The 14848-nt window shown below is 40.6% G+C and overlaps 1 protein-coding gene across 1 annotated transcript; it reads right to left on the bottom strand.

The window, feature by feature from the left end:
• Window positions 1-1743: 1743 nt before the first annotated feature.
• LOC307026987 (uncharacterized protein) lies at window positions 1744-9324 on the bottom strand. Its single transcript, XM_079695144.1, has 3 exons — window positions 9171-9324; window positions 8159-8261; window positions 1744-2310 (listed from the first exon to the last, which is right to left on the bottom strand). Exons 1-3 carry the CDS (start codon window positions 9284-9286, stop codon window positions 1759-1761), a joined length of 771 nt encoding a protein of 256 aa, XP_079551270.1. The 5' UTR covers window positions 9287-9324; the 3' UTR covers window positions 1744-1758.
• Window positions 9325-14848: the final 5524 nt, after the last annotated feature.

Raw genomic sequence — 14848 nt, forward strand, 5'->3', positions numbered from 1 at the left:
TCTTTGAGTTGCATTGTATTGAAATGTGCTATATAAATAAACTTCCCTGGCCTTATTTGAAGTGAGAGACTAAAAACAGAAAGAGTTGTATTGTGTACAGATTGTAAAGCCTCTTGAAGTACAGTTGTGATTGTTCTGCTTTTAGATATTACTAAATATAATCTGTATTGAATAGCAAGAACTCTATTTTTTGCAGTTTTTCAAAAGTGTTTCATTTTGGTTTTGCAGCAGTTATGGGAGTTTAAATGTTGCTTAGTTTAAATATCGTGGGGTAGTTTCAGTATAACTTTGTAAATGTATACTGCAACATTGTTACCCCGTGGCATTATTACAATTGTATTTCCTTAAACCTGTAATATAAATAGACTTTTAGATAGTTTGATTGTTTTATGTCAATAACATGCTAACCACTTTGTAGATGCAAACCGTTTTGGAATAATATTTATGTTGAAATAAATATTATACCATAAAAAAAAACTGCATATGCAAACACTACAAACTAGGGATTTTAATTTGTTATATTTCTTTAAATTAAGCTTAATTTCACTACACCAATTGGGACGTTGTTGTTGCATAAAATAAATAAAATATCTAATTAATTTACAGGTTTTATTGCATAAAATAATTTAAAAAAGTTAAAGTAACACCCAGCTACTTTGATTGAGCGAGTGGGTGTCACAGCTGATTCCCTGCTGGGTTAGTGAGGGGTGAATGTTAGAAGAGCCAAGGGAATCTTTCCTTTGATAATGAAGCCTCCACGCCTCCACCAGGAGCTGCGGTTACAGACACTAGTAATGCTGAAATAGAAAGGGACTCTTGATGCGTGCTACAGTATCTTCACCTAAGTTAAAGAACCACAGAAATGATTAAATAATGAGGTGATGTTACACTTATTGTCCTGTAGCAATCTGAGCAGAACAGTACATAATCAAAGTGTAGTCCTAGTTATAATGTAGAGGTGGGAGAAGTACTCTCTAGATCTTGTACTTGAGTAAAAGTAGAAGTACCAGAGTGTAGGAATACTCTGTTACAAGTAAAAGTCCTGCATTCAAAATGTAATTAAAGCACCAAATATTAAAAGTACTCATTGTGCAGGTTGGTCCATTTAAGAATAATATATATGATATGTTTTATAATTATTGATCATTAAAGTGTTCTCAAAGCTGGTAAAGGTGCAGCTAGTTTGAATGACTTTGTATACTGCAGGGTAGCTTGTGGATTTACTCCAGGTGGAACTAAAGTCTGATTTAACACTTGATTATATTTCACATCATTAATCCAGATCTGAAAAATAATTAAAGGTATTACATAAATGTAGTGCAGTAAAAGTACACAATTTGCTCTGTTTAATACAGTGTATGTTTGAAAATGGCAGTGGAGAACATCTTAAAAAGCATAATTATAATTATTGTGTTTCTTTTGGGGCTGCATCATCTGGAAAAAATAACTATTTGCAAATATTTTTGACTGATATTGCAATTGCGAAAGGATTTGCGATATAAGCAGGGATTATCTTTTTTTCCCACTATATCCTTGAATAATATTTTTTAAATGATAATTGTGTTGTTTTGTTAAGAGGATCGGTACCAAAGAAGACATTTTTCACAAGTTTGTAGAATGCAGTTTGTATTCGGGGCACTTCGCTGAAGCACTACAATACTTTATTTAGATATTTGTATATATTTTGCCCTTACTAAGTATTTTGCTCTGATGAACTGTGCAGCCCTGGTTTCTGTGTATCCAGTCATGTGACCTTTGTTAAACAGGGGGGTCTCCTGCTCTCTTACCCTCGCTGGCTCTGTTCTTCACCAGAAGCACGTTGACGGGTTTGTCCAGCGGCTCCAGCTCTCTGGAAGGTTCTGGGGATGGAGGGTTGTCATTGAGCCGGTCCCTGCTCTTATACCTCCCCCCTCTTCCTCCCCCTCCTTCTCCTCTCTCATACTTGTCCTCGGTGCGGGACCCCTCCCCGGGGCTGCGTCCTCGGCTGTGGTACCTCTCGCGGTCTGCGCTGCTGTCCAGGGCCCGCCCCCGGCTGCCGTCCCTCCTTGGTCTGTCGGGGCTGGGGGAGCTCCTCTCCTGGCTCCGCCCACGGCTCCTCCCTCTCTGGTTGGAGTCCCGCCCCCCCCCGTACTCGGGGTCCAGGTATGCTTTGCTGTCTGAGATGTGTTCGCGGTCCTGGTCGCGGTACCAGCTGTTGTCATTGTCGGCATCGTAGTAGTGATTGGAGGGGGTGTACGCCCGACTGTCTGCACCTGGGGAGGGGGGCTGCTTCAGTGAGTGCACTGCCGACTTACGGGGTCTCTTCACTGTCTGACAGAGAGAAGGAAAGAAAAAAAAAATGCTTTAATACATTACATTAAAAAGGTCCAAACACCCCTTCACTGACACCAACCACCATTCTCCACATCTATTAGAGAAGACCTGTTCTGCTTTTTGAGTTCTCCCTTTCCTGTAGTGTATTCTATAGGTTTTAGTACATTTCAATGTTCTGCAAAGGCAAAAATCCCTGTGTTCCCTCCAGAGGGAGTTTCTCTCCCACACACTCCCCTCCCGCCTGAAACACCTTCATAGGATTCCTTTGTTTACTTCCGTAACATAACGACATCACTATAACCATCGTGCTTGTTACTAATAGACTAAGGGAGGGACATCTCTAAGCGGTTGACCAATCACAACATATTTGTGATCAGCAATCACTGATTTACATCACTATATATGTGTATATATATATATATATATATATATCGCAGCCTTTTGCTGTTATACAATTCCAGAGGCTCATATCGGGATTGCGATTGAATGAATCGTGCAGCCCAACTATATATACAGTATATATTTAAGCAATAGCTCACGACAGGCCGTGGTATATGCTCATTATATCACAGCTAAGGGGCGTGGTTCGGCCCGACGCAAAGCGGAGGGTCGACAACCCCCTTAGCTGTGATATAATGAGCATATATCACGGCCTGAAGTGAGCTATTGCTTTTATAAAACGGTCACCAAGTGTGGCAATATGAAAGAAAAATACACACTCTAATTTAAATAGTTTTTATTATTAAATAATGATGTTCAAAATAAAATAGTCCCTCCGTTGCCTTCTGCACAAAACATAGTGCAAGGTGGTTGCTATGCAACAACACTAACAGCAAGCGAACATATTAGACAGAGAGCGTTGATCCATTATTTGGCTGTTTATTTACATTAATGTGTATGTTGCTGTTTATTGTGCATCCACTGAAAAACTGTCCAGCATCAGTAGCATGGCTTACGTGGTCACTTGTATAGGTTGAGGTTGTTCGAGGCTGTTGCTTGGCGTGGCGAGAATATTGCTCCACTTTCTCCGGTCCCCGAGATTGGGCTTCCAGTAGCTCTGGAGAGAGCTTTCGCACCTGTGGCCACTAACGGTCATCATTTCTCTGCTTTGTTTCAAGACCCGCATCAGAAAGCTTTTGAATGGTGGTACTTTTCCAGTTGGTCTAGCTGCTCTTCACGTAGCTCTGCATGTCGTAGTTTAGGTGCTTTTTTTTCTGGAGATAGGCACTGCTCAATCCACTCCTCCATACTATAGTAAGACCCCCCCGGAGGTCGAAGTTAATCTTAAATGTTTCCATTTTATGTTTTGTAAGTTTGTTTCGTAACGGAAGACATTTAAATATATTTATAAAACTGACAAGTCAAATCAAGCAATCTGATTGGTCGATAGCGTTTTTGCGGACCTCTTTGATTACAGATTTGAAAACATCGTTGCTTGCTTTAAAAGTAGCACAATTCATTACGTTAAACCTTCAAAAGTATGTAGATATCCCTGCCCTAATGCCAAAGGAACTGCACACTGAATATGTTTTACCCTTTGATGTCTATGTCTGGACCGCTGCGTCAAAAAGGAGGGCTTCTGCCCCGTTACTTCTCCCCACCTTTCTTGTTCCAGTTTTTTCAGCCCAACGGTATACTGTTTTTTTCAGACGCGGAGGGATACTGACTTGTTGTGAAAAGTAACTTACAATTCTACCCGTGGTATACGCTCAGTATATCACGGCTAAGAACCAATCAGATTGCTTGATTTGACTTGTCCGTTTTATAAATATATATATACGAATTAGAGTGTTGACTTGCGTATGTTCAAGAAATTCAAATACCTTGCTCGTTCCATTCAAGTGCTTTATTAGGAGGTTCAATGGATCAGCTGGTGGCCCAATGCTAAAGTGCAACCCTTGCACGGTATTTAAACATATAAACAAACTAATCCCAGTCGTACGGATGTGTGCTGTCAAAACTTTTTCCAACTTCCTCTCTAGACTTTCTGCTGTGTCATGCTGGCAGCGTCATTTATACCTGACGCTACTACAATCTGCTTTCTATAAATAATAACAAAACATAAAACTAGAGCTGTCCATAAGCAAGATAAAACGTTACAAAAACAGTATAATAATAATAATTAATAGTTATTCAGCTCATTTAGGTTAAATTAAAGAATATTCAATTGGCTCACAAAACCATAAATCATTCCCATAAAATAATGTGCCTAAATGGCTCTTACATTTCCGGCCCCTAATTATAAGGCAGGGAGACTTATAATTAAATTAAGTTAAAGTTAATAATAAAAGTAATTTCCAAACAAAATATGGCTAACAATTAGCTCGATTATACTCTTGGCAAACAACATTTGCATTTACTTATGGGGGAGGAATCCACCTACACCCCTTAACATAGGTTTTCAATTAAACAAACTTAAGTGTCCTATTCACAAATGAGGCAAAGTCTTTCTACAGGCCTCTCCAAAGTACTGGATTTTGTTTTTACCAGTACTCTACGAACCAGTCCTTTAGAGCAGGGGTTCCCAAAGTGGGGGTCGCGAGATGATTACAAAATTAAAATGGAAAATAAAAAAATGTATATATATTTTTTTAAATTATTATTAATAATAACGTTTGCATAGACATTTTCAGGGGCGGACTAGCCATCTGTATAATTTCCCCGCAACGAGGCTCCCTCTTTGACAATCCACTAGCGCAGTGTTTCTCAAACTTTTTCATACCAAGGACCACTTAACCAACAAAAAACACTCATGGACCACCTAACTCCACAAATATCCCAAAACAATAGGCCTGCTTACCCATTCCAACAGTATATAACAAATTACAGCCTAATAATGACAGCTTAACCTTCTCTATATCGCCTCGTTCACACATTAAATCAACAATACAAATACAACTACAGATTGAATAAGCATTTAGTTCAAATGCGATTTAAAATCCTCTCAGGTTTTACACCTCTTACTATGAAATGTAGACTACATTTATTATGTAGTATTATTTTAAACACAAGTTTATGTCCGAGCCAACAGACTCACAGATTGTTGGCTACTGAGAGATATGCAAAATACACCGCATGTAGTACGACACAAACCTCTGCTGTGGATTTTCAAAACAAAATGCAATAAAACTATGGTCGCAGGCCCAAGTTTAATTCTCTGAGGCCTGCATGGTCTGTCTACAAAACAAAAATAAAAAAACGTTCCTGCAGCCCCAACAACAGCCTCTGATCATCAGCAGACTTCATGCAATGCTTCATCAGATGCATATATTAGATAATAATCTCTATCTCACTCCTAACACATCTAAATCTACTTTCAGCATGGATAAATGTTCATAAAATACATCCATTGTTTGTTCTATATGCTTCTTGAAATCCTAAAAAACATATCGTTTTTCTAGAACAGATTACAGATCGCCTGAAAATGGTACAAACAAGTGGCAACACGCTTGACGGAGGTGTTGCGCTGGGCTATATCATGCAATCGAAAGTGATACTTAAGCTCGCTCCATTGCGGAGATATTCCCGCGAGAGTGCGGAAAAATGAAATTAATTCACTAGCCACATCCTCCAAGGCGTTTCTGCAACTTAAAAGGAAGAGGGAAAACTTGTTGAGTGCTTGTGAGTCCTCTGGTTTCATTTGCGGCCATTTTAGTACCCTTTCCATCAAAGCGGTGGCAATCTTCAGTGGGTTGCTGTAGCAGTCTTCCAACATGTCCATGGCTCTCTGAAAACCACGGTCAGGGGGCATATGCTGGCAGCTTTTTACGATGTCTTTGGGATCACCTCTTGTATATGGTTCCAGGAAGTACATCTTATCTGCAGCATTGTCTGTTCTGGAGTTGGAATGCTTTAAGGAAAGGTCTGAAGTCGAGCAAGTCACCATAAAAAACAGGAATATTACGCTGTGGGAGAAGGGCGAGCTGTGGATGTTTCATAAGCATTTCTGTTATATCAGTCTGCTTCTTGATTACTTTGCATATGTCCTTTTCACTTTGTTGCTGATGAGCCCCACTGGCTGATGTACTCTAGTCCAGAGCCTTTGGTGCTTTAGGTCAAGCTCCAAGTGGTGACTGTCGTAATCGCAACGTCTGTGGCGTTGTCCTCCGACATTATTATGCCAGTTCAATTTACCAAACGACAACAGCTGTTTTACCCAGTGGCTCGAACTCCAACGGAAAGGCATGAAGAGTAGCGTGGCAGCCTGCAGTCCATGTCCACACGGTAGAGAATAATCCAAATGGTCTTTTGCTTCTGCCACGGCTCCAGTAGCCACGATCAGATCCAAATCCGACAATTCCAGTGATAGTAGGTTCCTACACACTCGTAATCGTCACGTCGTTGTCGGAAGTTTTTGACTTAATGTAGTGTCCAATCGTCCAACAAAAGGAATGTTCAAATGCCACTTAGTCTAGGACGCAAATTTGAGTATTGACTTGCGTATGTTCAAGAAATCCAGATACCTTTCTCGTTCCATTCAAGTGCTTTATTAGGAGGTTCAATGGATCAGCTGGCGGCCCAATGCCGACGTGCAACCTTTGCACGGTATTTAAACATATAAATAAACAAATCCCAGTCGTATGGATGTGTGCAGTCAAAATCATTATGTACGCATATCATGCCTAGCTGACCAATCAGTCTCTGTTTGGGGACAAAAGCCTGTACTCTTTTCGATCAAACGATGAGCCAGAGACTAGTGGAAATGGATTCTAACCTGACGCTAACTTACTGTTTGCTAAAGAAAACGCAACCTCTGTTGGATGTCAGTTCTCTGGTTTTAAGCTCAGCTGCATTGGGTTGCTACATCACACGGCAACACAAAAACATTTTTACCAGCTCCTTAAACAGCACAGAAGAATGCATGCCGGTGAAAGTTTCGACTAATAAAGACACAGCCGAAAGCCAGCATGCAAGCCAAACTAAGCAAAGCACATTTACAAATGCCTTCACAAGCGTTACGCTATACTACAGGTCCTAACACAGGTAGCTGCATGGGACCTGTGAGGAGCATCAGGATAATTTAAGGGGTGAAAGACGGAGATCCAGGAGCCAGGATGGCACGGCCATTTAATTTAGAAGCAAACAAACTCAAACGCTTTGTGTTTTAGGGTTGCTGTGGCGACAAATACTTGGCTCACTGAAGAGCTGACGGTCATTTACTGTTCATTAGACCTGAATGAGAACTGAAAATACAACAGAGCAGCATCACCATAACCAGCCCAACATAAAACTAATGGAACATTTGTGGAGCTCACGTAAAGAAACAAAAATGTTGAAGAAGATGTGTATTATTTAAATTAAAAAAAAGGAATAAAGGTAGTCTTTATCTGGTACTGGTTTGTTCAAAAGACGAAAGACTATATCTGAGAGAAAAGCATAAATAGGCAACGTGGATAGTGTGTCTCAGACAGGACTGAAGACACAGCTACATGATGTGTAAGTGGCTGTTCAGAGCAGCAAATCAGATTCCCTCGACATGTCAGGCTTTTATATTTAGCTGTATGCATCAGCCAGATTAGTCCACTGCACACACGGGAGAGGACTGCTGCTACTTTTAGAGAAGCAGAAACATGAGAGAAGAGGCAGTCAAGCAGGAAAACACGCACACACGCTCATTTTACATATATGGAAACTCTGCAGGCGACACAAGTGTGTTGTGGCAGAGAAACTCCCTCTGGAGAGAAGTTGGGGATTTTAGCCTTTATTTGTATTTACTTTAACCATTTAGATAAACAGAACCTATATAAACCCACTAGAGGAAAGGGAGAACCCCGCAGAGCAGAACAGGGCCTCTTCAACTCTGCAGAAGAAGACTGCATAGACCTTGTGTGTGGTTCATACTCACTATTTTAGCCACTTTACCACATTTACGGAGGGACTGCACAGCGAAGGAATGAGGCACGTTGTCCATGGGGATGGAGTTGACCTGAATGACACGATCATTCTCACTGGACAACAAAAAGAAAACACATAAAATGATAAGAAAACTATGAAAACTAAATCTTAATGTCACATCAACAATGTTTCACCAAAAATAGAGTCCAAAAAGTTAAAATTAAATGTAGAATGCTTTTTTTTAAGATTGGTTTATGAGTCAGTCAGAGACCAAGGTCTGAGCCAATATCTCTGAACTTTATGTTCAATTCATTTCCTGAAATAAATAAGAACTGAGCTGCTGCAGCACAAGCTCTTTGAAGATCATAATATTTAGCAAGATATCATGAGCAGATCTCCTGCTGGTTCACTAAAATATAGGAAATACAAAATATATTCACTACAATAATATGATATAGCATGGTCAGACAGGGCGGCTGCACATGTGAAGAGAATGCACTGAGCTTTGATGAGATGGTGACAGATGATCTGACCATGTGATGGGAGTCAGCAGCTACAGATGCTGCACAATTTACAAGCAGCACCAATGGTATACACTTCCTGCTTCGTTAGTGGGCTAATGTATTTATATTTTCTTTAGCTAATATTGGATGTTTACATAACCACACATATGAAGCCTTACAATAAAGATCGCTTTGGTGGTATAGGCCCAAAATACACATGTTTTTTGTTCTGATCTGGACTTAAAACGGCGAAGTATGTTTGTTCTCTTTAAAAAGTTGTATTAATCTAGTTTAAAGAACAATTACTGTATTGTAACCGTGATTTAAAATGGCACATAAGGTGATGGAAGATATTGGCCATATCAGGCTCTCAGACCTACTATTACTGTTTTTGCATTTCCCCCTAAATCGTGCAGAAGCCCTTATCTGACCTTCCCTTTGAAGGTTTCTGGAAATGTACAGACCCTTTGCTGCCCTACACAGCAGCCCCCCTAGTCCATCTAGCTTTGTCAGACTTACAAGAGTAATCCATCTGCTGGGCCCCCCTGCAGCACGTCTGACACGATGATCGACGTCTCACCATTGTCCACGTTGGGGTTGTCACGCCCACCTGACACCGCGATGCCGAAACCCATCTTAGTGTCCTGCAGAAAAAGGAATAACACAGTACATTCAGACAGAATGATACAGTACACACTAACAACACTGACCCTCTGGACTGAGAGGACACAGGGTTGAAGCTCTGAGCCTCCTGCGCCTCACATGACACGCTGAAGTTAGGATACAGATCATGGTTTAGGTAAAACATTGAAAAACAGGTCATGTTTCATGCTTTGAGTCAGCATTGACCTTTTATTCACCAAGAGTCAGGCCATCGTGTGTCCCTTACTGTAGCTAAAGCTGCGGTACGAATTGTCAGTTTAGCTTAGGAAGGCTCCTAACGGAGTGAAATGACCCGGAAGTACCTCAGTATCAGCCATGATAAGAGCCGTTTGAATTAGATGATAGGAAAGGAGCTTTGAAACTTCCTTTATAACCTCCTTTAGCTTAGGAAACACTGAACCTTCCTTTACGAAATGCTGTCTCGTAATGCGTTGCGGTCGCAACATTTACCGTGACACAACATCCATCCGTTCACGCAAACAGTTGATCGTGACCGAGAAATGCAAATCATGAAAGTTACGGTACTTATTCAGCAATTTAAAACGTATGCCCTAACAGCCAAAGTGCTTTGTTTTGAATGTTCATCACTATAATAATCAAAATGAGAAATATGAATGTTACTGTTTCACTGTAGAATGATCAAATAAAGTCATTTATTTATAAAAAATAAAATAGTATTTATCTTAAAAGTTTCATACAATCATACGTATTGGGATTCATGTGGATTAATAGGTCTGGACCGCAGGGTGACAACAATACGTTTCACTATACTTTTTTTATTTAATTTCCAACCTTTGTAATGAAGAACATATTTTTTACCTGATGTTCGCGTTCCTAAAACCGCATGGAACACCTCCATAAGAACGCACCGTGCAAAGTATCTATGGGCGCATGCAGTCTTCTGCTGTACAGAAATGTGTAGTTTCCATACGGCAGACGTATACATGAATAACATCCGCTGGCACAAATACATCGGATAGTTTAAGTGCAGTCGGATTCTCAAAGCATTTACAATTGGTAATTACAAAATTGCATTTGCTATTTCACATTACATTAAGCTCACTTTGGTGCCCTTGTTGCTTTTCCATTAAATGCTACTGACGGATTTCATGAAGATGGGTTAGCTATGATCAGGGCAGCTCTATTTTAAGGAGAGTGTTCAGGTGCACGGAAGAAATCTGGCCTTGAAGAGATAATGTAAATGTGTTCCATGGATGGACACAGTCAATGGTATGTAATTGAGGAGTAAAATGCGTATGAATGTTTCATTTAGATCTGAATAATGGTTTCCTCAGTATATTATTTAAAGGAGAGGTGTCATGGCCATTTCCACTGATCATAATTCCATTGTTGAGATATACTAAAATAGAAAAATACTGTGCAATTTTCCAAACTCACATTGGCTTCGCATACAGCATCTCTGTAAAGTATGTGTATTCAGCATTATTCACTTTCTCCACTAAACGGCTAGTTACAGCTCCTCCCCCCCCCTCCGTGATTTCCTTGTTTAGCAATACACAGCCAAACACAGCCAAACTCAACCTGAACACACACAAAGTCACAGCCAAAATAAAAACAATAAGTGTGGCTTGATATTGAGTAAGAAAAAGGTTTATAGGTTGATAAACGCTGTGAGAATGGGTCTGCAGAGAGAATTTGTCTGAAGTCTGTTATCAGCCTTCAGTAGGGAGCAGAAATCAGCAGTGCTGCCTGCACTGAGTGTGTGTGTGGATTGGTCAATTTGGACCAATCAGCAGGGGCTTAACGTAACGACTCCGCGGACGTAACGGCTCCACGGATTGGCCCATTTAGTTCCGGGTACGTACCCGGAAGAATCAAATGACGATGACGTCATGATGAAGTTTCACCAACGAGGCGTTTTGGGGAGGTATTTTCTGTTTTAGAGTTTTACTCGCTACAGGGTGTACTTTGAGGGTTTTGACTCTGCACACCGTTTACATGCAGAAAAACCTTCATAACACACAAGGGGATGGGTAATAACCGGAAAAGCATGACATGTCACCTTTAAGATACCAGATATCAATGCTTCAGTTGATCCAAGCTTGACATCGACATAAAAAACAGCTATTTTTCTTTTTTTGTTTTGTTGCACTGTTGACATTATTTTAAAAGGAACGTGTCTTATCTAGGAGTTTGAGGTGATGCTTTCAAATAAAAAAGTTTTTGTCAACTAATATCAGTCACATCCTACTTTGTCTACGGCCCGGCGTATTTGCCTGTAGGTGGCAAACATTGAGTTTCCGTACCCCGCCCTGGGGTAAACTAATCACAAATAACTCCAGAAAAGAGTTTCAAAGATCAATTTTGGAGCTCCTTCAGAAGGCTGATAAGGTCAAATATATATTTAGGAAGTTGATCAAGTATTTCAAACTTAACCACTGCTGCTAGCTTTGTCACTGCTCTGGAGATAGTAAGGCTAGGAAAACTGTTTACAGTCGGACACAAAATACAAAGAAACAAACAAATCATTCATTAAAATATCATGGCATGTATTTTCAGAATCCAAAAAGCAAATTGAAAGTAGAAATTAGAGTTACGTCTCTCTCGGCAAAGACGGTAGAGGAAAGCATCATTAAAACAGCAACAAATGAGGACATTAACTTAGCTCAAGCATACTCAATAGAGTCAGAAATGGAAACACTATTGAACAGACAGCGCTTTTATGCAGATACGGCTGACTGCTGTACGTGGCTGAGGGAAAAACCGAAGAGGATTGGACACTGTAAAGGATTTAAGTCATAATTACATTTGACCGGACTATTTTTTTATGTTTAATGTTTTACACAAGAGTTTCGTTATTTCCTTGGTAATAATAGGTAAACATAGCAATAACATGTCAACAGCTTTCCCTGTTGTAGTTCTACAATTTGATAAACAAACTATAGTTTGTAATATGCTGTGATATTGAATATTTTTTGCGGCTCCACACCAATTGTATCGTCGGAAAGGGGGTCAAAATGGCTCTTTTGATTAAAGTTCGCTGTCCCCTGCCCAAGCTGATGGAGCAGACACACATCTTATTCTGTTAATTTATTTCATGTCAGACTTTCATTTGTGCAAACCTTATTTTATGATGCTGTTGTCTCTACCAAGATGAATGAGATGCAAAGAGTAATGGCACTTCAGTTGGGTAAGTATAACACCTCCCTGTACACTCTACTATGTATACACTATGGAGATGCATTTTCAATGTACAATATTTAATTTTAAATTATTTTCTTGTATAATTTATCTTCTCTTTACATATATAGGCTATAGACTCCTGCATTAACTTACAACATTCTCTGCAGGATTTAGCTTATTTAAAAAATCGTATTACTTGCACATTGGTCTTGCAACATAATCTGCACCATTATATTCTACTCTGTTTTTTTTAAATAAAAAGCACATATGGACAGAAGGTTTAAACCTATTAAAATGTATAAGTAAAGACATTTAGTCAAATAACGTGACAGACTAGGACTGTGCAGTTGGTATCAGCTGTGCTCCTCCATCAGGCCTGGTCCTCCTCGCAGAGGAAAGACCCTCACTCCTCTCCGGGCCAAACAAACAGACAGGACGTCCATCACACGGAGGTTTCTCCCTGAAGTCTCTGCAGCTCTCTGGACACGACACTGTTTCAATCCGTCCACACTGAATATGAGGGGGGGGAAATGAAAATAATAAATGCTTTAGACAATAAGAAACATAAAGTTGACTGTTGAGTTGCTCAGTTTTTTTAGATTGTCAATACTATTACTGTATAACTAACATATCAGGTTAAGAGGCACATTCAAATAAAGATTGGTCTTTAAATACATTTTGTCTTTTGAATTATTTGTCTAAAGTCATGGATCTAGAATTGGTACTTAGTTTTAATGATACAGTCTGGTTATTATGCTGTTTGGAGGAGGCCTCACAGGTAAGAGCACTAACTAGCTACCATCACATGTACCTTAGCTTGACTTAAATGTATTAAACGTATAATTAAGTGATATCAAAATATAAATAACTAATGTCATGCAAACATATTAATATTTGCTTGATTCCATTGTTGAATTGAGCACAATTGCATACAAACGTTAAGCGATTTTAAGATTCTGAAGTATTATGCTAAAAACTCAATAACTTAGATTATTATTTATAGTTTTGCTGAATAGTTTCATGTCCGCTTACCTTAGAAAACGTAAAATGCCACGGCAGTGTGCAGATGGGGAGCGTGTTAGCTTAGCTTGGTAGCTTCAGCTAGCTCTGGAACTTTCAGCTCGCTGGCAGCAGGTCCCGCCTCGGCTCCGCCTCTTTGCCCTTATTTGGAGCAGGCTGGAGTAGGCAGGAGTTGAACTCTGACGTCACTGTCGAGCCGTTAGTGGCCGACTCCGCCTACTAAGGGCTTCTCGGCAACTCTGCAGAATCCTATGGGTGACGTCACGGACCCTACGTCCATTTATATATACACGCCCACCGGCAAGGTTCAACGCACGCCGCCGTGTGGACGCTGTATAACGGCCCCTACACACGGCGGCGTGCGTTGTCGCTTGCCGGCGGGGGGGGCTGAAACTCGACCAACAACCAATCACATGAATCTCCCGCCCCAGACACACAAGCACGCGGTTTGATTGGCTAGAGCTTGTACTGGCATATGATTCGATTGGCTGACGCCTCCGTCGAGGCGTCAAAACATTACATTACATTGCATTTAGCTGACGCTTTTATCCAAAGCGACTTACAATAAGTACATTCGACCAGGAAGATACAACCTTGAAGAAAACAGAATCATATAAGTACATCAGGTTTCATAGAGACAAACATTTCAAGTGCTACTCAACTGGCAAAAGTAGAACATTTCTCTACTTTTGCATCAAGCACCGCGAGAGAATCTACGCTTTGCTCCCACAATGCAGTTCGGCGAATCGTGACGTCACTCCATTCAAAGTGAATGGGCAGAAGCGTTGGGCCGTAACCCCTAGATTTCACCGGGTCCATCTGCGCCGTGTTACAGCGATCGCGGCCACTCTAGAAAATGAGTGCTATTCCACCAGACGCGCCGTGTTACGGCTAGAAGCGTCGCAGAAGCGTCTCGGCGCTGGGCTCCGCTAAAAACAGGATGCAAGTCTATTTTCGACGCGAGGCGTTGCATAGCTGTCTTGGCCAAACTTGACCCACTCTACCATGCTGCACTGCGTTATATATCAAATGCACCCTATAGGACTCATCATTGCACACTGTATAGCCTAACTGGATGGTCCTCACTCCCTATGCGTAGGATGCAGCATTGGTTTTTATTAATGTATAAAGCCATTTTAGGAAATCTTCCACTCTACATATGTGCCAGATTTGCTCCAGTTTGTGACTTTTACAACCTCAGATCCAGTGCCTTGATACGGTTCCAGGTTCCTGCTGTGCGGACTGAGGCTGGAAAAAGGAGTCTCTTTTATTATGGTCCTTGGTCTTGGAATGACCTTCAATCACGCCTCAAACTGACGGCACTTGTTTCTATAGCCTGTTTTAAATTGAAGTTGTCAGAAGTCCTTACC

This window comes from Notothenia rossii, assembly GCF_949606895.1.
Source record: "Notothenia rossii genome assembly, contig: scaffold_450, whole genome shotgun sequence".
In the NCBI taxonomy this organism is placed as follows: domain Eukaryota; kingdom Metazoa; phylum Chordata; class Actinopteri; order Perciformes; family Nototheniidae; genus Notothenia; species Notothenia rossii.